This window comes from Mauremys mutica, chromosome 10, assembly GCF_020497125.1.
Source record: "Mauremys mutica isolate MM-2020 ecotype Southern chromosome 10, ASM2049712v1, whole genome shotgun sequence".
In the NCBI taxonomy this organism is placed as follows: domain Eukaryota; kingdom Metazoa; phylum Chordata; order Testudines; family Geoemydidae; genus Mauremys; species Mauremys mutica.
The window spans coordinates 30,429,463-30,455,976 of NC_059081.1; the positions used below are offsets into that span (position 1 = coordinate 30,429,463).

At 41.9% G+C, this 26,514-nt stretch overlaps 1 protein-coding gene across 4 annotated transcripts in view; it reads right to left on the reverse strand.

Moving 5' to 3' along the window:
- Positions 1–26,514, reverse strand: part of ACVR1 (activin A receptor type 1) — a 104,644-nt gene that overhangs the window by 52,175 nt on the left and 25,955 nt on the right. For all 4 annotated transcript variants that reach the window (XM_045032436.1, XM_045032435.1, XM_045032433.1 and 1 more), the window contains exon 2: positions 9,514–9,590. In XM_045032436.1, the coding sequence (XP_044888371.1) occupies positions 9,514–9,583 (70 nt within the window). In that variant the 5' untranslated portion in view covers positions 9,584–9,590. The remainder of the gene's footprint in view (positions 1–9,513; positions 9,591–26,514) is intronic.

Genomic DNA, 26,514 nt, shown 5'->3' on the forward strand with positions numbered 1-26,514 from the left:
ATAGGCAACAAAATCATTTGTCCAAAATAAGCCTGAGGATTGAATTTTTGTCCAGAAATGTGCCGGGGGCAGGGAGGAAGAAAGATGTAGAGTTCTGCATGTTTGCATGCAGCCATAACTGGGATAAACCATTTGGAAGCAAACACCAGCACCCTGTTGACTCCTTTGTGAATTGTGACCCAATCCTGGGTGCTGACAGCTGCACACTTTTCCTGAAGCAGGAACTCTAAATAGGTAGTAATACTGCAGGGGAAGGGCATATCTTCCAGGGCCACCTCAATAGCTGGCCAGTCCACTCCACTCAGACATGCTGTTCAGTCCCCAGACATTTGAATACTTCTCTTGTATTAACTGCAGGTTTCCCCACCAACAGCTTGAAACAACATCTCCCTTTGCCAATCAGGCACCACAAAAACTTATGTCCTCCAAAACGTGAGAGGCATACATGGTTAAAAAATAAAATAAAATAAAAAAAAAATCTTTTGTAGCACAGCCATGGACCGCCTCCCCATCCCAAGTAGTTTTGCAATTTTTAGAAAACAAACCAAAAATACAACACCACACAGCTTTGAATTTTTAAACTTACCATTGTCTCTGCATTTCTTTCACTGTGATTAAAAACAGGCTGTGTCCAGGGAGCTTCTGTGGACTGAAGCATACCTTTCACAATATACTGAATTTCAGTTTCAAAAAAGTAACATTTTAGGTCCTTGAAATGCCACATGAATTTTTTCTGTGCTCCTGCACTGGGCTAGTTGAGATGATAACCCTCTGTCGTGTCCTGTTCCAGGCCTCTCGACCTCGACGGGCCACAGGACCACCACAGCTCACCCACACTTCAGTACAAGCCTGGCCCAGTGTGCCTTCACAGACCATTCCAAGAGGAAGCATTTCTGTCATGAACTTACAGTTGAATCCCTGGAGTGGGTCAACAAGCAAGTGCAGTACCAGAAACAGAGAGAGACTGAAGGCTAGAGAAAAAGGCTTGCCAAGAACCAAGAGGACAGCTGGCTACGCAGTGAGGACAGGGTTTCACAGTTCCTGCCTTAGTCACCATTCCTTTTCCAGGAGGACAAAGTTCAGCAGAGAACTGTCAGAGCCGCTGATGCGAATCATGGCCGCATGAGTACGGGCTCCTGCTGCCTCTCCCACAGAACAGCCTGAGTCCCCTGCACTGTACCATTGGATGCGGTCTAGAAATAGCTTGGAACACTCCATGGCTAGGTGACCCATGAAATCGGGCCCCACGAGCAGCTGGGCCGGGCAACTTAGCCCCACGCAGTCCATTGTCTTGACCCCCTTCCCTGCGTATGCCTCTCCCCTGGCACCAAGGCCATGGCTACACTTGCAAATTTGCAGCGCTGCAGCAGGGTGTGAAAACACACCCTCTCCAGCGCTGCAAATTGCGGCGCTGCAAAGCGCCAGTGTGGTCAAAGCCCCAGCGCTGGGAGCGCGGCTTCCAGCACTGTACGTTATTCCCCACAGGGAGGTGGAGTACGGACAGCGCTGGGAGAGGGCTCTCCCAGCGCTGGCGCTTTGACTACACTTAGCGCTTCAAAGCGCGGCAGCGCTTTGAAGTGCAAGTGTAGCCATAGCCCAAGTGAGCTGGAAACAACGAAACAAGGGGTGGGAGCAGGGGACATGCAATGGTAGAGGTTTCTGTCATGTACATGGTTTCCACTGTTTGCATTTGTTCATGCACTTATTTTGTTTTAGTTTTAGAAAGGTTCTGTTGTAACTAGAGTTTTGATGTGGTAATGGCAGCTGGCCTGCTGGCAAAGGGTGACTGTTTTACTATTTTAATGTCTATCAATAAAGCAGTTTGTCATCAAAAGTTTATTACTATCATTGATTCTTAACATTCAAATACAGATTGTAACAACAACAGGTAAACACATGATCAGGAACAATTAGGAATTAGTAAGCAAACACTATTCTGCTGTACAATTAGGTACAGAAGTCTACTCTTCAATAACTTCCTTATATGAATCTCTACTGTAAATCATCCCCATTTCATAATTCATTTCATTCATAAGTACACTGCATAGCAATCAACCCCCTCCCCCAAAAACCAATTAGCTCCCCCCCCCCCAAAAAGCACCATTCATGGAGGTACTATTTCCCCCTCTTCCATTGAGCCATGCAAGTCCATAATGTGAGAGCACAACGCATCCCTGACTTCTGTTGCCTTGGTGAACCAGCTCCAGCTGTGGTAGGTGCACTTTCTGGTTGAGTGTACTGATTCAGTAGCCCCTCGCTAGCATAGGGCTATTCAAGGGAAACTGGACCACCTCCAAACTTCACAAAGATTGTGAAGAGCACAGCAAGCCACAGTAAGGCAGACAACACTTGATGACACTGACATCCAAACATGTCTGTAAAAATCTCCAACAGAATTTCAACCACCATTCTACACTTGCTGAGAATGTAATTAAACCATCTTTTGCCAGGGCCTCTGAAATCAGGTCACTGTTTCATAAGCCAAGGCAAAATGGGGTATGTGGGTCCCCCAGAACAGGAACTCAGTCTATGATGTCACTTGGTGAGATAATGTCCCAGCCCATCAAGGAATCTTGTAGACCCATTTGCCCAAAGTACTGGCATCGTGAACTTCCCTCTTGCAGGCTACATTGACATTCATAAGTCAACTTCGGTGGTGCATGAGGGCCTGTATAACAATGAAGTAGCACCCTTCGCAGTTTATGTACACATGCCCCTTGAGGAGGGTAAACCATGGGCACCAGTCCCACCAATGGTCCCAGCACAGTTTGAAACCCCCATTCTCTCAAAGCCAGAAATTACCCCAGGAATATCCTTATGACTGCCACTTTGGGTAAAGTGGAGGCAGAGGTTTGAGGCAGTCAGGTATGTGGTTTACCCTCAGTCAACTCTCCAACAACAAACTGGTTTGCAACAGACCTAGAGCAGCCTGGCATAGCCAACTTCCAGAGTTGCTATAGCAACACACTTCTGGAGCAGCATGGTGCCCTCCTTTGTGCATCTCTATTACTGGCGGGGGGGGTTCAGGCAAGCTGCTCACAAAGCTCTACAATATAGCTTCCTTAATGCAAAAGTTCTGGACTCATTGCTGGTCATGCCAGGTCTACATGATTATGTGAGATCACCAGTCTATGCTGTGGCCCTGCTCCAGAAGCACAGTGTATGAAAGGGGCATCAGCGGCTGTACCAAGTGTAATGCACAGCATCAACCCATTCAAGTCGGTCTTGCCTGTGTATGCCTCATTCTCTCCTCCTCCATAAGCTGTGTCAGGTACCTTTGGTGGTTCAGAAAATGCCATCGAAACATCTACCAGCATCACACAGAAGCTCTGCCTGTTTCCTGACACAGGAGTGACAGAGCAAACCAAGAGAACTTCTTGAAAAGGCGCCTCCATGTTACTAGCAAGCTGTGTGGGCCAGCTGTTCAAACTTCCTGAAACGTGCAGGGTGGGCAGTCAAGTTTCCCCTCACAGTGCACCATAGACATAGGGCCTGAGCAGCCAAATTCCAGGTGGCCACTAGGGAGTCTGGGATATGGGTTGGTTTGACTCAGGTCTTCAAGCTGAACTATGGACACCACAGCCCCATGTTCAAGCCCGGGTTAGAAAAATCTTAACCTAGGGTTAAAAATCAGTGTAGGCGCTCAAGCCCTGGGTTTTCTAACCCAGGGCCAGCTAACTCAAGTCCCACTAACCCTGGGTTTACATTGCAGTGTAGCAAAACTCTTAATTTCTTGGTCAACTCAACAGGACCATCATTTACAGAAAGGGTAAGACATACCATTAAACATTTTAAAGCAGCCACAATTTTCTGAGATAATCACGTAGGCAAAAAAGTAGATTTGTTTTTCTGAGGTAAAATGGAAATTTCCCCCCACCCCTTTGAAAACACAGAATGCATGTTATCAAGAGGTCACAGAACTCCTATAATCCAACAGTGATACTTAGCCTCAGGTGGGCTCTACCTGTTCCAATTTAGATACATCTAGCCACTCTTCACCAACATCAAAATAAAGTGATAAACAGGTGATTAATTTAGCTCCCATAAAAGTCTAGTTTAGTGCTCATGAAGAAAAGCTGAGTGAGAGGAAGAACACACACAGGGAAGAAAAAGTCAAGAAATTCATATATTCATACCTTCACTATGTTTTGTGGGCATCTTTCAGGAAAGATGAGACCCCTCCCATACCACTTTTTCCTTTCCCCAAAAAAGGAAAGTATAGCTAAGCCCCCTTGCCCTTCGTTTAAACCAATTTTTACTGAAAAAATCCTGAGTTTTACAAGTATTATTCAGTTCCCCCCTCCCCTGATTTTCACCCTACTTTGATATCAAACATAAAAATAAACTTGTTTTATTAGGAAAATACAATACATTAGTCTGTATGTATATGCAAAGCTGACTGTTGAAGTAATGCTACGTATTAGCCTAGAAGTTGCACACAAACAGGGACGCATGCAAGCTCTTAAGTACATTTGAATGTACACATTTTAAGGTGTTAGCAGATAATAATTTAAAGATCTGACCCTACAATGGGAAGAAAATGAAAATCTATCAGAAAACGTTTCAAAACAAGGAAGTTTTTTGTTTTTTTTTTTAAATTAAAGCAGGAGAAAAAGGATGGCGTTGAGTGTATGCACAGCAAATTGTGTGGTCCAATTATTAAATAGAACTATTAGCCTATAAATATTTACAAGTCTACAACTGTAAACTGTTTATTCAAATGAAAAGTTTTGTTTGGGGATTAGAGATGTATTGTTTTCTTAAACTTAGAGGTGGCATTGTGTTTTGAGTTCTGTTTTAGTTCTGCAGCAAACTACATTGAATTCCATTCATCAAAGCATTAATCTACCAAACACTGAAAACAAAGGACCCCAACTATAGAAAAATACAATACATGATATAGGTAAATTCAGTACCACATACCATCAACCCTGACAAAATAGTCTATCACAATACCAACAGCAAGCCTAACAATTTTTAACTTTAATATCTTCATGCTCTGCCTCAGACATAATGTTCTAACTTTAAAATTCATGGTTAAGGGTATAGAAAAGCATACGAGAAATTTCCTAACTTGCTCTATTAACTTGCAAATGCACTCTTGCCTCCTGAAGCACTGCTACAGCATCAGATGGGCTATTCAAAAGGTACGCCCAAAAGTTAGCAAACTGGTGGTAGACTTTTTAATCGAGAAAGATGTGAGTGAAAGTGATGGTTAAGAGGATATGAAGCTACTCCAGGTCATCGAGCATTTCTTTTAACAAGAAACTCATGTTGAGAGACCTTGTTTTGTTCCTACCCATAAAATATAGATCTTGAACATTAAATATGGACCTTGTATGAAGCATACACATGACCCTGCCCTGCTTTTCTGTAACAGCAGGGCTTAATGGGACCTTCAGAATCAGGCTACAGCTGCAGTGGAGTGATGAACAAGGGTATTGCCACTAGAAAGCTAGCCAGGTCTGCTGCAAAACCTGAGGATGTTCTCATGCCAAATATGAAGTATTGCAGTTTTGTAGATTTGAATTAAGGGACAGAACTAAGCTAGCCCACTCCAGCAAACCCCAATAAATAATAATAATTTTAAAAAAAAAGTGTGCTATGGCCTAGTAGCAGACTTAATATCCATCCAATAGAAGGCAGACAGGAGTAAAGGGAATTTTTGCCCTAGAACTCATGGCCATTCAGTTCTATCAGTTCTGCATCAAATTATGGTGCAAGTACATGTGTGGAAAGTGGACTCAGGAAATTACAAGGAGTTCAAATCCACTCTGGCTGGAACTGGACAACAGGGGTTGGATCATTCCCTTTGACGCATCTGGTATTGGCCACTGCTGGAAGACAAGATACGGGCTAGATGCATCAATGATCTCAACCACTGTGGCCATTCTTATGTACCTTTGACTTACTCTGTAGGCCTTACTTTATGTTACTAACATGAAAGGAAGTGATGACAAAGTGTTCAGAAACAAAGTGGTTAATTCTCATGAGATCATTGAATACCTGCCCTCCGCAAGATCAGATATCTACATGAGCAAACAGATACAAACTAAGATGCATCATGGGTTCCACTAAGCTTTCTTGTTGAACATCCTTCCATATTTGTTTACATCAGAACTTAAGAAAAAAGCAAGACCACTTTTACTATTAGTTTAAGTCAGGAAAAAAATAAAGGAGTATATCATCCCAGCAGTCATACAGTATACAGAGAAAAAAAAAATCAGCCATAAAGAGAAAAAGAAAAAAAAGGTGGTGGGGAGAAGAAAAATGCAGGGCTAATTTTCTGCACATGCTACACCACCTGTCTCTCTTGTAGTGGAGTTACACAGTTACTGCAGACACTCTTTTTGAAAATTTATGGGACAAGTTTACCTCAACATTTCAGTTGAACGTAAAACAAAGTGGTTCACATGTGTAATTGCTCAGTTCATATAGAGTGATGAACAATCAGGATATACAGTCCACTCTTCTTACAAATGCATAACTCTAAATTCACCCCAGCAGCCTCTCACACCATGCATATGGTCCCATGACTCTCAGGATCAGCCCAGCAGCAATTTCCAGAAAAAAGGAGAGCTCCTCTACAGACTTAACTCTTCCCTTGCAGAACACTTCATTATACTTTTGTTGAAGTGACACCATCAAGACGTTTTAGGTTTGAAATGTAGGTTTTTATTAGAAAAGGAGAGTCATATTAAAACAATGACAAAGTACTTGTATTACTGATAGGCTTAGAGTTTACAACCACTTTCCCACTTCCCCCCCTCCACTTCTCCTCTTTGCTTTGGATTGGACACTACATTCACCTTGCCCTACATTATCTGCACAACACCCACCTCTACCTGTCAGTAGGTGTGCAGAGAAAGTTACAGCTGTAGATTCTCAGATGTTTTTAAGTTTTCAAAATAAAAAAAATTTAATTAAAAAAAGAGAAGAGTGGAGTACATGCATCTCCATATGCACGGTTCTAAATTACTTTGGACAACGAGTACAGTTAAAACTGAAGAATTCGCACACAGTATGGCTCAAGACATTAGTAATCAAACATACACAGGAGCAACAGTGACTGACTCAGGTTAGAGGGAGCAGAGTTGCATCTGTCCAGAGATTATTAGACCTTCATCTGAACTACTGATGCTCTTCCGCCCTCATTGGAGTGAGCACTGATCAGTTATTTTCTGCGTACTTCCAGCTGAGAAGCCCTCAAACATCTCCTTATCTATGAATGCCCAACTGAAACATTAATCAAACATCACTCCCAAGAAGAATTTGTCAACTGTCAATGTATAAAGGTAGAACACTGAACTAGAGTAGACTAGGACCAGATTCATAATTAAAACTGTATTTGAGTCTGGTTCTTCAGGAGTTAACAGCTGCTGCACTAACCCACTGTGAGGGTACGTCTACACTACAGGATTATTCCGAATTTACATAAACCGGTTTAGCAAAACAGATTGTATAAAATCGAGTGCACGCGGCCACACTAAACACATTAAATCGGTGGTGTGCGTCCATGGTCCGAGGCTAGCGTCGATTTCTGGAGCGTTGCACTGTGGGTAGCTATTCCGTAGCTATCCCATAGTTCCCGCAGCCTCCCCCGCCCCTTGGAATTTCCGGGTTGAGATCCCAGTGCCTGATGGGGCAAAAATCATTGTCGCGGGTGGTTCTGGGTAAATGTCGTCAGTCACTCCTTTCTCTGGGAAAGCAACGGCAGACAAGCATTTCGCGCCTTTTTTTCCTTGGATTGCCCTGGCAGATGCCATAGCATGGCAATCATGGAGCCTGTTTTGCCTTTTGTGACCGTCACCGTATGTGTACTAGATGCCGCTGACAGAGGCGATTCAGCAGCGCTACACAGCAGCATGCTTTTGCATGACAGCAGAGATGGTTACCAGCCATATTGCACCATCTACCATACCATAAATTGGTAATAAGATGATCATGGCTACCAGTCCTTTTGCACTGCACTATTTGCTGCTATCATAAGTGCCCCTGGCTGAGATCAGCCAGGGGCGCAAAAGCCAAAATTGGGAATGACTCCCTGAGTCAATCCCTCCTTTTTGGTATCTAAAAATAGAATCAGTCCTGCCTAGAATATGGGCAAGTGTACTAGAGAACCACTGTATCATAGAACAGGTGGAAGTGGGCTGCTCTGTGTCAGATCCTGCAGAAATTATGAGCTGTATGCTATTCACAGGGGGTTGCTCCTGCAACAACCCCACCTGTTGATTCCGTTCTTCCCCCAACCTTCCTGGGCTACCGTAGCATTGTCCCCCCACTTGTGTGATGACACAGTGACTTGTTAGTTAGAAATGAGTGGAAGGCAGCCTCCAGCTGCTATGATAGTCCAGACAGGACATTAAGCAGTGTGTAGGAGAGGAGCCCAGCATCCCGCTGCTAGTCCAGGGGCAATTGAATCTTTTCTTTACACATGAAGGGTGGGGGCTGATGGAGCTCAGCCCCCTGTTGCTATGATGAAGACGGTTACCAGCCATACTGCACCATCTACCAGGAAAAATTAGGGCCAGGCGCCCTTGATCGACCTCACTGATGCTAGTCGGCATGGTTACCAGTCCTTTTGCACTGCACCATAAGGCTGATGATGAGGACGGTTACCAGCCATATTGCACCATCAGCCACCCATGGTGGGGGGGGAGTGAGGATGTTGGTGTTGAGTGCTGCAGCATCGCGTCTATCTGCAGCATTCAGTAAAGATAGGGTGACATGTAAAAGTCAAGAGAGGATTGTTTTCCCTTTCACTTTAGGGGGTGGGGGAGGGGGGTGCGTAAATTGCCGAGCTATGCCCTGACCCACCGCGGACACTGTGTTTGACCCTAGAAGCATTTGGAGCTCAGCCAAGAATGCAAATGCTTTTCGGAGACTGCAGGAACTGTGGGATAGCTTGAGTCCTCCAGTCCATGAGCGTCCATTTGATTCTTTGGCTTTCCGTTACGCTTGTCACGCAGCAGTGCGCTGAGTCCCTGCTATGGCGTCTGTCTGGAGATTTTTTAAAAATGATTTTGAATTTCGTCTTCTGTAACGGAGCGCTGATAGAACAGATTTGCCTGCCCTTACAGCAATCACATCCGCATGGTCCATGCTGGAGCTCTTTCTTTATTTTGATTTTTAACTGCATTGCCACACGTGCTGATCGGAGCTCCACGCTGGGCAAATAGGAAATATTCAAAAGTTCGCGGGGCTTTTCCTGTCTACCTGGCTACTGCAGCCGAGTTCAGATTGCTGTCCAAAGCGGTCAGTGGTGCACTGTGGAATACCACCCGGCGGCCAATACTGTCGATCTGCGGCCACACTAACCCTAATCCGATATGGTAATTCCGATACTAGCTGTACTCCTCCCTAACGAGAGGAGTACAGAAACCGGTTTAAAGAGCCCTTTATATCGATATAAAGGGCCTCTCAGTGTGGACGGGTGTGGCGATAAATCGGTTTTACGCTCCTAAAACCGGTTTAAACGCTTAGTGTAGACCAGGCCTAATTCACATTACTTACCTTCCAGACTGGGTGATGGAAAAGCCAGCAGCAGCAGCAGCACAGGAAGAATCATAACTCCATCTATCATTGTAGATCTGCAGAAAGAGCAAAAGGGAAAATAAGTGTACTTTAACGACTAAGCAGCTGGATTTTCTTCTAGTAGGCTTTTATTAAAAACAAACAAAAACAAAAAAACCACACACACACATACACACTTTCCTACAAATTGCACAGCAATTCTTACAGGGGGAGGGAGAAAGGGAGTCACAGAAATAGCATTTGGTATCATACTGCAGGTACACAACAATACTGTTTTTGCTAAGCAGATTCAAACTCTTGAAAGCAAACCTTGTCTGGCACATACTTGAATTTCTGGGCTTTCAAACCAAACCAGTAAGATTTAAAAGAAAAAAAGTTACTGTGAACTTAATACACACAATACAAATCTTTTTAAGTTGAAGATGTGTCAGAAGAGGGGCACTGCCTGCCAATGCAGACAGCCATAGAACACTGGTGGACAAATCCCACTATTAGATTTTCTTTAAAACAGAGAAAGTTGCTAGAAGGGAAGAGGGCACTCCATAGTTCAGCGACTATTTTTAGTAATTAAATTTCTAGTTGTATTCTGCATTATTTGTGAAGGGTTCCATTCCAGTGACCCCAACACTATTCCTCTGCTACTAAACATTAGAACAATTGCATCTAGTGAGAGAACTAAGGGATATTTCCAGCATGTGCGTAGTTTCTAGATACAAGTGAATTCATTAGATTTCCTATATTTCACTAGTTTTTCCCACAAATTGGTGGTTTCCCTCCTCACACACATGAAAATAAGAAGAAGATCGGACTGTCACTGCAAAGAAATATATTAAACAGGTTTCTGAGAAAACCACCTATTCCATAGCAATCACTTATGTTTTCCATCAAAATGGTCTCCTTTCTTTCCAATGCTAAATCTCTGGAATTAAACTTCATACACTTCTAAATCAAAAATGGAGGCAATAGCTTGTTTAAGACAAGTTATTCTCTTCAAGGGAGAGAATGATTAGGACTATCCTAATGGAAGTGTTTTATAGTCCCTATTTAGTTTCTTGGAAGTGGTTTCTGTTTGAGTGGATCAAATTTGGAAGACTCGGTACCTTCATTTCTCACTCTCACGAAAAACTTGCTTTTTAACCAGGCTGCTAGTGACTTAATGCAGAAATAAAGCAGGGAATGATATGGAGAAGCTTTACCTGGCAGAAAGCTGAATCAGAAGACAGGCAACCAATCTTAAAAATTTCAGTATTTTTAAATGTCTGGAAGGGATTTGACATAAAAAAAGTTTGTGCAGATTGATGGATATGACTAGAACACTCTTCCCCCCCACCATTCCATCACTGGGTCTCATTTGAACTGACATCTTAAGCAAGTCTTCTCTTGATGACCACACCTAGATAAATTTCTGCACGCCTGGACAAAGGTGGTACAGTACACATGCCTCTTTCAGGAGACCACAGGTTCAAATGCACAGACAGAAAAGAATTGATTCTAGTGATGCTGCTCCACCACATGGAGTTGGTTAAGCCTGCAACCCTGAAGCAAACTATTAGTACAGGGTTGGGAGTTGCCCTGTATCTGAAGGGAGTGAATTTGAGAGTTCACAACACTCAGCCTCCTTTAGAAGTGGAGCAGGACATGCACTGACCCACATCCTGAAAAGGCTGTCAGACAGTCATGGGAATAGAGGAAGACAGTAAAGCAAACAAACTCTGAAGGAGAAAATTTAAATGGGAAATCAACAAAATGAGGAAAAAGGGAACATTCTTGAGGAAAGAGTGGGTTAAGACATTAGAAATAACAGCATGAAAGGCATTTTGCAGACCAGCAAGAGAGTTACTGAAGAAACATTAAGATACAAAAAGAAAAGGGGACAATCAGAAGACAGCAAGTTATTTTATGCCTTCTCCAACCCCCATACAACCCTTCAAAAACACTTATGACTTAATGGTTTGCCAGTTTCTTGAGAAACAGAACTTTTCCAGTTTTTGTTCCTCTCTTTGGTAAGAGTTGGCCTGGATGATGTTAAGAACTTAGTAGTATGTCAATATGGGTCCACATTCATTACTTATGCTTCAGAACTAAGTGTTTGGCTGCACACAACACAGAAGGACAATAAAATGTTCAGGAAACATGAATGACAGTTTCTTCCCTAATGGCGAATGAAAAGTTGATCCATTCAATTTATTTTTCATCCCCAGACTATCATGCTGTTTAGTGAGTCATTTTCAGATGCGCCCAAAAAAAGGCCAGAAGAACCAGTTGATCTAATAAGTAATAGAGCAACTTTCAATATAAAGTTATCTCAAAGCACTTTAAAAAAGGAGGTATCAATCTTGCCATTTTACACATGGAAACAAACAAACACTGAGAAGTGAAGTGACTTGCTCAAGTTCACCCAGTAGGCCAGTGTCAGAACCAGGAACAGAACCCAGATCACCATCCACCAGATCTCACTGCTTTCCAATAGCACTCAGATTCAAAGTATTCTAGACACAACTTAAGCATTTCTTAACATTAAAAAAAGCCTGCTGACTAACCAACATTCAGAGATCTGTTTGAGGGCACCTATTTATATAAACCTCTTTGGACAACAGGCCTTTTCTATTATAAATCTGAACAAAAAGGTCAGTCACACAGCATTCTAATCTGCATTTTATAACGTGCTATCTCATTGGGAAAGCAGATACCAAGAACCCTAGGCTCTGCTTCTTTGCAACAATTCCCTTGGCATTCCTTCTCCTGAAAGCCTCAAAAGCATATTTTGCCTATATGTCCCATGAAATGCTGTGTACACTAATGGCATTCTAAAAAAAAAACCTGTGTATATTTGACATTTATGCTGTATTTATGCAAATTAGGTACAGCCCCTGAGCTTCTGGCAAAATTACCACTGTGGCTTCACAACTGAGTTACTCAACAACTGACTGGATTTCCTGCTGTGGTTGTAAGGCATAGGGCAGAGAGCTGGAGCGTGAGCCTCAAACCTTAATTAAATCCTGATTTTCCTTTGAAAGATGGGGGGTGGAGGAGAGAGAGAGAGAAAAAAAAGAAAAGGACTTTGAGAAGCAACCCATCAACACGGCTACAAAAAATATATATCTCATCAAAAGCCTTGGCAAAAAAGTTTGTTCTCTATAAAGATTTGTCTCTGCTCCAATAAGAACAAAAAACAAATTCCAAATAATAAAATTAGACTCCAGTAAGCAAGAGAACCAGAGATCTGTTCTCTCATTGTATGCGGTTATCCAGCTCCAGCCAACATACTGTGTTTATACAGTTGAAAGCCTGCCAAAAACTTTGGAATAGATGTCAAGATCCCTTGCTGGTTGCCATTTTGCTCAGAGAATGAAGTATCTGCTGTTGGCCTGTTAATTCAGCTAGTTAAAAATAAACTAAGAAAGAAACTCATTTATAAATCTGCTGCACAATCAGATGCCAGCAATCAAAACAATGAAGGAGGTTCCACAGATTACCTCTTACCTCGACAGAAATGTATCCATCAAAAACAGACCGTTCACAGTGATTAGGATATAAATGTTTATAAAAGAAATACAACCCTCAGCGCTTTGGTATCTGCTGGCTGAGCAGTCTTCTGAGGTGTCGGCTAGAAAAGTAGGGAGTAAGGGAGAGGGGGAAACGAAGTGGCAGCAGTTCAAGATGTGTAGCCTCAGAGCAGCTCAGTGCTGTTTTCTGTTCAAATGATCTGTCACTTGAGACTTATCCTCTGATAAGCACCTCAGCCACACAATCCCATCTCCAGCTAGCTGACTGGCTTCTCAGCTTTGATTTTCCCAGGACCTCCTTGCCACTCTTGAAGTTTTAGATTAAACATTTCCTGCTGCAGAGATAAACCTGACAAAGGAACTACTGTTCCTGAGTCTGAAAGTGTAGAGAACTGAAGGAAGACAGCCGCGACTGCACACCTGCAGGAATCAGACATATTTGTGGTTCTGTTTTTGTTTTGTTTTTTAAATGCAGTTAAAAGGTGCAGTTTATTGGTTGTATCAATAAACATCAAAGATGACTCCCATGACTGTGCTCCAACAGGATTACAGTGCTCTATTGTCTTGGTATTTGCTAGGTTATCAACCTACCACAAACCAAAGCAGACAAACCAATTCCAGCACGTCTAAGTTATGGTCACTGAAAATGCTTACCATATTCTACCTAATACATGCTCTCTTTTGCTGAAGAGGACGACACACTGCACTAAGTACACACAAATTTCCAAGCCCACCTTTTTAACATGATCTATTTGATTTATTTTTGTCAAGTAGATTGGATATGAACCTTGACATTTATTTATTCAGTAATAAGTCACCAGGACCTGATAACATTCACTTGAGTTCTGAAAGAAAATCAATTATGAAATTTCAGATCATGGGTATGAAACCTATAGCTTAAATTAGCCTCTGTACCAGATGACTGGAGGATGGGCAATGAAACACTGATTTTTAGAAAAGGCTCTAGAGGTGATTCTGGCAACTACAGGCCAGTAAGCCTAACTTCTGTACGAGGCAAATTGGTTGCAGCTATAGTAAAGAACAAAATCATCAGACACAGATAAATCTGATATGTTGTGGAAGAGTCAACAGGACTTTTACTAAGAGAAGTCATGCCTCACCAATCTATTAGAATTCTTCAAAGAAGTCAACAAGCATGTGGAGAAGAGTGATCCAGTCGATACAGTGTGCTTGGTCTTTCAGAAAGCCTTTGACAAGGTCCCTCAAAGGCTCTTAAGCAAACTAAACAGTCATGGGTAAGGTTAAGATTGTGTCACAGTCATTTTTAGTAGAAGTCATGGACAGGTTGCAAGCAAGAGAGAAAAACTCACAGAACCCCATGACCTGTCTGTGACTTTTACTAAAAATAAGCAGAAGGGAGGGCTGAAGCAGGGAGAGGAATGACAGTTGGCGCCCCATTGCAGGGGAGACTGACAAGCCGGGGGGAGGGAAGGAAATCGTGCACACGGCCCTGATTGCAGCAGGGGTGGTGCACATGACTATATTGTATCCTTAATCATGGGATTAGAAGGAAGGTCCCCTCATGGATTAGTAGCTGGTTAAAAAAAGATAGGAAATAAAGGGTAGGAATAAATAACCAGTTTTCACAAGGGAGAGAGAGTGGTGAATATCAGGATCCTGCAAAGATCAGTAGTAGTTCAATATATTCATCAATGATTTGGGGGGAGGGGGGGGAACGAACAATGAGTAAGGCTGCAAGCCTATCACAGAGGTCACGGATTCCATGATTTCTGTGACTTCCATGACTTTTGCAGCGACTGGTGCCAGCAGTAGCAACAGTTTCGGTGTGTGGTAGGGCCTCAGGGCTAGGAGCAAGGGACTCCCTGGCTCCCACTGGCATGGCCCCCCTGCAGTTCATAAGCAGCAGAGGGGGTCTCTGCGCCGCACACTGCCTGTAGGCCCCGCCCCTGCAGCTCCCATTGGCTGCAGTTCCCACCCAATAGGAGCTACGGCAGCCAGCACTTGTGGCAGGAGCAGCGGAGTCCCTGCCCTGGCCCTGCCTCCACCGCCTAGGAGCTGCAGGGATAGGGAGCTGAGTAGGAAACCCCTGCCAGCCCTGCCAACGCCCCCACCCCACCCCAGCACCAGCAGGGGTCCCGGGCCACATCCCCCAGCACCCACAGTGCCTTCTGACCACCCCCCGCCTCCCCAAGTTTTAGTCCAGGCGAGTATTTTTAGTAAAAGTCATGGATAGGTCACGGGCCCATGAATTTTTGTTTACAGCCCGTGACCTGTCCATGACTTCTACTAAGAATACCAGTGACTAAAACGTAACCTTAACAATGAGGTGGTAGAGTTTGCAGAGGATACAAAATTACTCAAGATAGTTAAGTCCAAAGCTGACTGTGAAGACCACACTAAACTGGGTCACTGGGAAACAAAATAGATGAAATTCAGTGTTGGTAAATGCAAAGTAACACACATTGGAAAGCATAATCCCAACTTTACATGCAAAATGATGGGGATCGAAATTATCTATTAGCACTCAGGAAAGATCTTGGAGTCATTGCAGATAGTTCTCTTAAAACCATCTGCTCAACGTGCAGTGGCAGTCAAAAAAAGCTAACATTAGAAACAATTAGAAAAGGGATACATAAGAAGCCAGTAAATATCAATCCATGGGATGCCCACACACTGAATCCTGTGTACCACTCTGGTTGCCTCATTTCAAGAAAAAAGATATTAGAATTGGAAAAGATGCCAAAAATGGCAACAAAAATAAGGGGTATGGAACTGCTCCCATGTGAGGAGAGATTACAAAGGCCGGGGCTATACAGCTTAGAAAAGAGATGACTAAAGGGGGATACGATAGAGGTCTATAAAATCATGAATGGTATCAAGAAAGGGAATAAGGAAGTGTTATTTACCCCTTCATATAACACAAGACCTAGAGGACACCCAAAGAAATTAACAGGCAGCAAATTTAAAACAAACATAAGGAAGTACTTCTTCACAAAACCCACAGCAAACCTGTGGAACTCATTCCCAGAGCATATTGTGAAGGCCAAAAGTACCAAAAAAAGAATTACGTAAGTTCATGGATGTTAGGTTAATCAATGGCTATTAGCCAAGATGATCAGGGATGCAACCCCATGTTCCTGGTGTCCCTAAACCTCTGACTGCCAGAGGGTGGGTCTGGAGGATAGGGAATGGATCACTCAAAATTGCCCTGTTTTGTTCATTCACTCTGAAGCATCTAAGGGGAGGGGGAAAGATAGCTCAGTGGTTTGAGCACTGGCCTGCTAAACCCAGGCTTGTGAGTTCAATCCTTGAGGAGGCCATTTAGGGAACTGGGGTAAAAATCTGTCTGGGGACTGGTCCTGCTTTGAGCAGGGGGGTTGGACTAGATGACCTCCTGAGGTCCCTTCCAACCCTATGATTCTATGAACTGAGAGACACAGGGTACAGAGCTAGACAGACAAGTGGTCTGACCCAGTATGGCCATTATGTTGTTTAAAAATAAATAAAAAACCCACACCATAAAACTAGAACTCTTAATACATAGTGAAAACTATGTCTTATATATTGTGATTTTTAAAATGACTAACAAATATTCTAAAGGAACCACTACAATACTCAGGTATAAATCACAGAAGATTGCAATAGTACAATGAAATCCTTGTAGTGAAACTGATAATACTAATTAAGACTTACATAGTGCTTTATTATAACTTCAAAGTGCTATATAAACATGGGGCACATTCCTAAAATTATACTGTGAGAAGGTCAAAGGGGAATGTTCTTGCCTACATAAACACCCAAGATTATTAAAACGTCACATTTTAAATTTGATATACTTTTCTCCATTTAATGCTTTTTGCTTGGGGAGGGAGGTGGTTCCTTCTCTCTAAGCTCAGGTAATGAAGGCACTTATTTTACACAGTGCCAGAAGCATGCTAGATACTTTAGAAGCTACATAGGAAAAAAAAAGATCCCATCTGTAAAAGGTTACAATCCAAGCCCAAAATCAGAACTATGAACTCTACCCATGGATTCAGTCATACTGAAGTTAATGGAACTGCCAAAAATGCAAGGGCCTACAACCGTAGATCTATTTTGCAGGACCAGGGCCTAAATAGACAGGAGATGGGATGTAACAAAAAGTGGCCCACATCTTGTTAGTTCACACATTTTGGTTTGAATATTTGTATGGAACAGAGGGAGAGTAATCTTGTTTGTAAACAATTTGTTTGAAAGGATGTCTGGAGTTTCTAAGCCTCATGGTGAAGTCCTTCTTTTTAAAAACACACAAGGACAGTGGAGAGGCTTGGTAGACAGGTCTCTAGTCAATTTCACTTTCAGGCTGGTTTTTTTTTTTTATTAACACAATACTTCAAAGTTTTAGTTGGCAACACAGCACAGTAATGTTTGTTTTTTAAAACCTATTTAGAATTAAAAATAAATAAGAACAAGTTCAATTAATATCAGGTTTTTAAAAAATAAAATGCATGTCAAACCTACATTTGGAGACACCCATGTGAAATTTGTATTAAAGGATCATTCTGACATGGAATTTGGCATCAAATTCCATTTTTGTTAAAGTTTCAGGAAGAGAAAGATTTACTTTTGTAAAATGCAAAGGAAAGTTTTTGGGTGTAAAAACATTCTTTTGGAAGGCTTACAATTCAGATGTAAAGCATTGCACTATAATCACATAGGATTGTGTATTGTCTACACAAGACACTGAAACTAAAGAAAAACAAAAGTAAAACCAACTAGCAAAGTCTTTCATTGCCAAGGGAAAAAACAAAAAGCAAACAAGAGTCTGTGAAAGATGCCTTAGATTAAAAATAAAGGATGTATTAGCAACACTGGTACACGTGGCATATTGTACACCTGTATTTGGTGGAGTTTCACATTAATTTTTGACAGAGACTTTGGTGTGCAGCTAATAATGCATCAAGCTTTATTTCCAGTTCCATTCCCAGACACGTACTCCCGCTCCCCAATTTTCTGTTAATGAATCTGGGTACTGCCTTTCAACAGGCATTTCCAGTACTAAGAACTACTACAGCGACTATCACCACTAGAGGGTAGTAAAAACACAGTGTGACAGTATTACTTCTGGAAATGTACATCCAAGTCAAATACAAAGAAGCAGATTATTCATGGAACAAACTAAATTTAAAGCTGCTCTGAGCCATAGGGAAAGTTAAAAAAAAATCTTCTGTTTGTACTTAAAAGGTCAAACTTACAAATTCAGATATTTACTAAACATGCAAACTTTATTTATATTAAAAAGCTAACTGGGATCCCAAGCCAGTATGTAAGAGTCACATTGCAAAAAGGAACCCAATTCCAGCCCAGGCCAGGGGCTAAATAGAAAGTAAGCTTTCAGTTCAAAACTTGGGGCAGAGAACAGATTCAGAAAGGGCAAGTGTACAGCAAGTTCAGAAAATTAAGACTGGTGTTCATAAAGCACTGTAAAAGGGGCAGCATTCTGAACCATCTAAATGCCTGGGTACTAATCCAATACGGCAAACAGATTTTAGGATTTTCACCGCACACAAGTATACATATCCATTATCCTATTCTTCGTAGGAAACTCCACTGGTCTCCTCTCAACATATCACTAAGGCCTGATTATGCAAGCACAAATTGGACCCAGAATTCATCGTACTGCAGCTCCACTGGTGATTACAGTTAGGAAGCCGTAAAGAGAGAACCAAGTATTCTTAAAATCTAAAAGGTGGGACTGACAGCAACACAACCTGCTGGAAGCTGTGTGCCATACTGTTTCTGTACAGGGCCATGAACATCACTTACACACATTCTGAACCTCCATGGAATGGTCCAAATGAAAGCAAGGCAGGTTCAATTAATTAAGATGAAACAGTTTCTAATTTCTTCATGTGGCACAGACGTGGACACACATCATTAAACAAGTTCAAATCATTCTGAAGAGATCAGGAGCACCCAAATTCCATAGTACTGACAGCACTGGTGGCAGCTGACAGAGACCCCAAGGGCTGCACATATTTTGCATGTACCTCAGATTTAAAATAAATAAATAAATAAAAAATAGACCATATTTATTTGTAATTCTACCTTCCATGATAGCTGCACATCAGCTGAGTTCATCAGCAATTAAAGCCTGTATTTACATAAGTTTTGTCCTCACCTTGCAGTAATAGGGAATGATCCTATAAACCCATCTGTAATTATGTGATCTTACACACACATTCCCCCAAACAATACACAAAAGCAGGGCCTTCAAAGGGCTTGTCTAGTCTACAGTGGAAAGGCTACAGCTGAGCTGCTATAGTGCCTGACTGAGGCTGTGGCTACACTTAGCGCTAAGTGTAGTCAAAGCACCAGCGCTGGGAGAGAGCTCTCCCAGCGCTGTCCGTACTCCACCTCCCTGTGGGGAATAACGGACAGCGCTGGGAGACGCGCTCCCAGCGCTGGGGCTTTGACCACACTGGCGCTTTGCAGCGCTGCAATTTGCAGCGCTGGAGAGGGTGTGTTTTCACACCCTGCTGCAGCGCTGCAAATTTGTAAGTGTAGCCAAGCCCTCAGTGCAGACACTACACCAGTGGCCCTCAAATTTTTTTTTTTAAACTGGTGACCCCTTTCACATAGCAAATCTCTGAATGAAACCCCCCTTATAAATTAAAAACACTTTTTAGATATATATATATATATATATTTAACACTATTATAAATGCTGGAGGCAAAGCAGGGTTTGAGGTGGAGGTGGACAGTTCACAACCCCCACCATGTAATAAAATCCTGACTCCCAGTTTGAGAACCTCTGACCTAAACCGAGGGAAGGGGTTCTCCCATCAGTGTAGGGCAATTCACCTCCCCAAGCGGCGGCAATGCCTCTTTCATTTCTCTAGTGCTGTCTACACTAAGCCACTGAACTACATGGCTCAGGGTGTGGATTTTTCACACCCCTGAGCAACACAGCTGGCTTGACCTAACTTTTTAGCACAGGCCAGGCCAGAGTCAGAAGAATTGCACATGTGGGTACTGACCTGGGGGAAAAATACCCATCCCCTTACCTACATCACTAAGATATGACACAGAAGTCAGTCAAACTCCATTTGGTATCTGCATGTGTATAAAGCACCCATCAGTAGAGTACCAACATCTAAGCCCAGCAGAAACAGTCTGAAAGACAGGAAGTCTCAGTCGGAGATGCACCAAGAATGTAGGCACTGCAAGGTTTTGATGTGTTGGGTTCCTATCCGGCCTGTCAATAGTGGAGACACCAAAGAGAACAGCTAACTCCTGGACCAAGGTGTCATGCCCTAAACAAATCCAACAAGTATAATGAAAGTTAGTCTCACTTATGAAAAAGTTTTGATTTCCATAGCTGTTATAGCTTAAACAAAACACACACACACACACACACACACACACGTCGTCAATTACAGGAATAAAATCTCATTTGGTCTCCCTGTTGGCATCAAGCTAGCATACATTTAGTGTCTATGCTGTCACCCACAGCTCATACACTGATTAGAGAAATTACAGTGTGAGGGAACAAGTATCAAATACAGGGCTTGGAACAACCCACTCATGGAAGAGAAATTTTGCCTGGGCAAGTGGACTGAATGGAGGCAGAGAACCCCTGGCTCTTTCCTCTCCCACCCCTCCTTTTTTGAGGTGAGGGGGCTCCAAAGGAACAAAGCTGAACAAGCAGCACTAATTGCTTTCCATATTGGGGGGGCAGGGAAGAGGTGGGCAGGGATCACATCAGTGAAGCTCCTTTAAGAGGAGTCTCAAGTGTGTCCAGGAGAAGAGCAGACCCAGGAGGAGTCTTGTAAGAGGCTAGGGCCCAATTCCCCCTCATCCCCAGGGAAAAGCCCCAACCTCATTTATTCAGGGAGTCTACCATTCATTTACTGGTATGTGTGGATTCACGATGTTATATTGGGCTTAGGATGGGTTACAGAGTTTTATAGAACAGTGAAGGTGTGGCAATTTAAGTTAAATAGGGACAGCTTGTGGAGAAAGTGGAGGGGGGAGGGTTTGGCAGTGCAGGTAGTTTTCACCCAGGACAGTAGGTGAGGAATTGTCAAAGAATTTTCTTCAAGCCCTTTCAAAAACTCAAGACACATTACACCCTACTTGTGTCTTTTAAGACTCTGTACCTCACTGTATTTAGGGCTGGTCTACATTGGCAACACTAAAGCACTGCTGCAGCCGCGCTTTAACGTGTCTTGTGTGGTCCCAGCACTCTTTAAAAACCACCTCAGCATGGGGCGCGGCTCCCAGCGCTGGGGCACTGTTTACACTGGTGCTTTACAGCGCTGCAGCTTGCTGCGCTCAGGGGGGTGTTTTTTCACACCCCTGAGTAAGAAAGTTGCAGCGCTGTTAATTGCCAGTGTAGACAAACCCACAGTTTACAGTCTTCCACAGAAGCCAAAGCCATTCTCCCCCCAAAGAGAAGCCAAGGGCACTGCATTTTTACTGATGTCAAGGCCTAACATAGCACTATGATGAAAGAGGAAGAGGCTATAGAGCCTTCTTCCTTATGCACAAAATAATGTTTCTTAAAAATGCTCATTCAATAACTAAGCTGTGTGTACACTGCCACTTTCAGTGCTAAAATTTTAGTCATTCAGGGGTGTGAACACACACACACAAAAGTTTTAGTGCTGAAAAGCACCAGTATAGACAGTGCTTTTGTAACCAGAATCCCTCATTTGAGGTGGGGGGTTTTTAATCACTGGAAGAGCTCTTTCCTGGCGATAAAGCGTGTCTACACTGCCCACGTCACAGCGCTGCCGTGGCCACACTGTAACATGGGCAGTGTAGACATACATCTCTTTAGCGGCTCTGGTTCACTGGTGACCTCACCTCTGAATATTTAAGAACCATGTGCACAATTTTATGTATGCAAACAGCCAAGTAGAAACTAAACTATCATTCGTATTGACAAATAACTGATACATTCACAAGTAATTGCATGAGAAAGTTAGGCTCAACAACTTGAGTATGCACTGGCTTTATGCATCTTATCAAATTAACCACAGGGACACAAACTAAGCAAGACATTTAACAGCAAGTATACCCGTTATTGCTGCTTCCCACATATTTCAGCAGCTTATTAACGTAAATATCCTTAGTAACATTTTTAATATTAAATGAGTTATACACTTTATGTCACATTGGCACACAATGTGATGCTCGGACATGCTCCTATGGGAAGGGGAGCATTGCGGCCTGCTTGCTGAAGCCAACAGGCACATTGGAGATTGTCTTACAGTAGCAGCATGAGCTCTTTCTTGAATACTTTCCCCCTTTTTAAAAATATCAGCAATATATTTTAAACTGGTTTGGGTAATCCTGAATTCTGCTGCAGCCATGCCAACCACTGTACATATCATGCATAATCAGAGGCATTTTAATTATAAACACCAGAAAACCAGTTTAGAATGAAGATTCTGTTACAGAAGAGGCAAGCATAGGGCCTGATCCTGCAAACACTGCCAGATATTGAGCTCACTTACTATGATGCTTCTCATCCAATCACAAGTGTCTGCAGTATCCTGGCCATGCTGCTTAAAATCTCAGCACAGAGCTTCAGGGAAAGGAGGGCTTATTTATTTTAAAAGAAAACTTAGCTTGACCATTGTTAGTTGCACAACTGTAAACAAAAGCCAAATCACAAGTCAGATTGTTATGATGATCAAGGAGTTGTGTTTTTTTTTAAAAAACTGACAAAAGCACAAAGAATTTTAAGAGGTAAATAATACAGATTTTAAACTTTGGGAAGTGACCTGTGTGTGTCTACCAAATACTTTTAATGAGAGTTATATTGGTGTAATATTTGCTCTAAATACTTATAGTATTTGCTCAACCAGATTCAGGGATAAACAAGTATCAGATGGGTAGCCATGTTAGTTTGTATCCACAAAAACAACGAGAGAGTCCGGTGGCAACCTTAAATACTAACAGATTTATTTGGGCATAAGCTTTCGCAGGTAAAAACCCACTTCTTCAGATGAATGGAGTGACTTTAGGGACAAACAGAAGCTCTATGATAGTCTCTAGGCTTTTCAAAATTAGTTATTAAGAAGTGTTTAAGTCACATTAAAGGTGTGTGTTACAAACTTGACAAATGGAGAGAAGAGAAACCTTAACTTGCTTCCCTACAGAAAAGAACACAGGGCTTGTCAGAATATCAGAGTGGTGGAATATTTATTAGTCTAGTCTTTACATGAAAGTGTGTCTGTTTTGGTGACAGAACAACATTCTTTAGCTTGTAGAACTTTGTGGTTGTTTTTTTTTAAATGTAAGCCTGCTAAGTAGTAGCATTAAGGACGAATATGCAGATGCTGATATTCTGACTACTTGAATGCTTAAAAAAGTAGGTGGTGTTTATACTTCACAGCCATAAATAAAGACAGAAGGATTTTTTCTAGCTGATGAGGTACTTCTGCATTCCCCTCTCCAAGAATTGTTAGCTGCCCTCCCTGAAACTGATTTGCTTCAGAAAAGACATTACAAGTATTTTCCTGACAAACTAGTTCTTGTAACTTGACAAGACCATTTAAGATCAAAACAGTATTTTGTTCTTGCAAATCAAAACATACCATTAAGAGTTTGGGGCCAGTTTTAGAGGATGTTTAGAAGAATGGTTGCAAGCAAGTCTGACAAAAGGTCCTGTCTCTACACTGTAATTTCACCATACTGGGGGAACATGATACAACGCAGTATGGGCCCACGTTTTAAGAAGTGTATTTGTGTTGTGTTTCCAGCCCTACAAAAGTAAAAAAAAGTCTATATGATGATTTTTGTATACTGTAAAAGCAGAGGATAGCCCCAGAGGAGAGGAGGAGAAAGATGGATCTGTGTTTTAGCCCTCTTAGGACTACAATATATTCTACTGCATTCAGGACCTGATTAGAAGTTACAATGTCGATAAAGACCAATGTCAACATATGACGACACTAGGAAAAGATGTATTTTTAAAACATTAGTTCAACATTTTAACTAAAACATTGAAAATTTTGCATGGACAGGGAAAGTTGGATTTTAACATTGTGTGAAGAGGTGGTGAATCAATCACCTTTTGAAATGTGTTAGTTAAACATGTCATGGCTAATACATTTTAAAGATACACCTTTTATCCTAGTCTAAACAAAAGCAGGGGGAGTTGCTCATCTACAAAAATGCAGAAGAGTGGTTCAACATCACAGGGCAAGACAGAGGAAATGTGTGTTTCATCAATTATTCTATGCCCCCAATATCTGACTAATAATTAAATACTGTTTAGAGACCCATAATTCAAAATGAACCTCCTTCACCAGGTACGTGGGGGAGGGGGGTGAGAGAGCACTAGTCTAGATTCTGCAGATTGCCATGTGTACTAATTAAATACTGTCTCACTAGTGGTTAGTTCTGTGTTTTCACACATGCATGGAATTTAGAAGGTGCAAATGTTTCTTATTTTCAGCCTGTGATATTATCAGGTTGGAGCATTTCAAACTGAATACCTAGTAAATGAATTCATGGAATGCTATTGCAAGCACTGTCATTACAGACAGAACTTTTTCCGTGGCCTCTTATCTATTTAAATACTCTACCACAAGTAACTAACTTCATTTGCACATCAATAATCCCAGCAGGATTTTGCCTGCCAGGGTAAAGCTGAACCTCTAATTATTTTCCCAGGGTCTATAATGTTAACAGCAAATCACATAACCCACTAAATCAAGAGTGTGTGGGGGAGGGGGGGTAGGGTAGGAAGAACTATAATAAATACTTAATATACAAAAATACTTTGCTTTGTTCCCCTCATCCCAAGCCTCCTAACTAGAATGCGATTAATGGAATTTTCCAGCAACTCAGCTTGAAACATGTTTTTGCCCATCTCACTGCTATGGCAGAATCAGATAATTGCAGTGTGACTCAACAAATGCACAGCTGTTCATTAAAATATATTCACCAAACAAATATGAACAGGGCAGGAGAGTAAGATGTCCAAAGGGACTCCACACAAGTTAGTTAGGAAGAAAGCAGAAAAAGGAAGATCACAGCTTGAAGTCATCAACAATATCCCTGGACAGTTGGCCCTCTACAAAATGTGAGGGAACAAGCCACATATTTCTGTTTTTCAAGAAGGCAACTTGAAGGGAGTTTTTAAATTGGGCTGATTGCTCTTTTTAACTTCTTTATGATGGTTAGGAAAGGTTGCGGGGGGGGGGGAGGGAGTGTTCTGAGTTAGGAAGAGTTGGGGTGGGGACAACAGGTTAACTCCCCCCCCCCCAAAAAAGAGCAGCCAGTCAGAAGTTTAAAAACAAAACAAAAAAATCCTAAACAAACAAGTCTTTAAAGACAATCTGATTAAAAGTCCTCTCTCTATAACGATGTCCCCACACACCCCTCATTTAAGAGGTTTTCATTAAATTCTTTCCTTAACTACCCTCTTGAAAGGCAAATAGCTGAATGCAATTACTTATCCAGGCAAAGGAGGAGGATCCAGCTACACAAGCAAGTTTAGCTCTCAAAAGACTATTACAATACCACAGACCGAGAGCCTTGACTACATTATACTATATAATTTGGCTTTGCCTGTTTGGACAGGAACAAACCATGTTACCAAACTTGTAGGATCTTAGGTAAGTGAAGGTCAAAACTATGGTACAATAGGACATAGGACCGCCATCTTGTAACACAACAAATGCCTTGGTAGACTTGCTGAACTACAGCATACCCAAAAATAGTTCAAGGGAACTCATCCCCCGACTCCGCCATGCCACACACTTCCTTCCCCTGATGAGATTTTTGCAAGTTTGCTTGGCCCTGGATTCAGCTACACAACAACAACAAAAAGAAAAAAAAAACCCACACACACCCCACACAGCTTAATCTTATCTACTTTTATGTTTAGAACCTAAAAGACTACCTATCATTTCCAGAATATTTGACGATCACTCAGTTTTAAGATGACAAATAATTCATAGATCAAGGACACTCTAAAGTTGTAGCTTAGCTACTGATCTTTATGGTAAGGAATCATTTTCAAACCCATCAGAATCTTCTTTAAATCCTGTAGGTAGTTTGTTTAGAAACAGCCTTATTAGACTGATTGAAAACCATAAAATTCTACAGAAAAGTAAAGAAGAAGTGGATGAAGCAACAGAAAGCTATTGTAATTTACGAGCGAGGATGCTTCCAAAATAGGAGAATATATCATTTCTCATCCGTGAAAGTTATCTTTCAAACACCAGGCTAACATGATACATTTATGTGACCCACCTTACCAGAATACAAGCTTTCACTTTAAATATTAAATTTCTTGCAGTGATGGTTGTGAACAAACCTTCCAAACCAGATGTAAACCAATGCAATGTTTGTCTATCTGCAGACTCAGGAAGACAGCAATAGTTTGAGGGGTTCTGAACTAAACTTCTCCTTCTATCAAACTCCTCAGTAAAATAACTAAAGCCTGATTATGCTTTTAGCATCATCTCTATGCCGATCATTTTAGTGG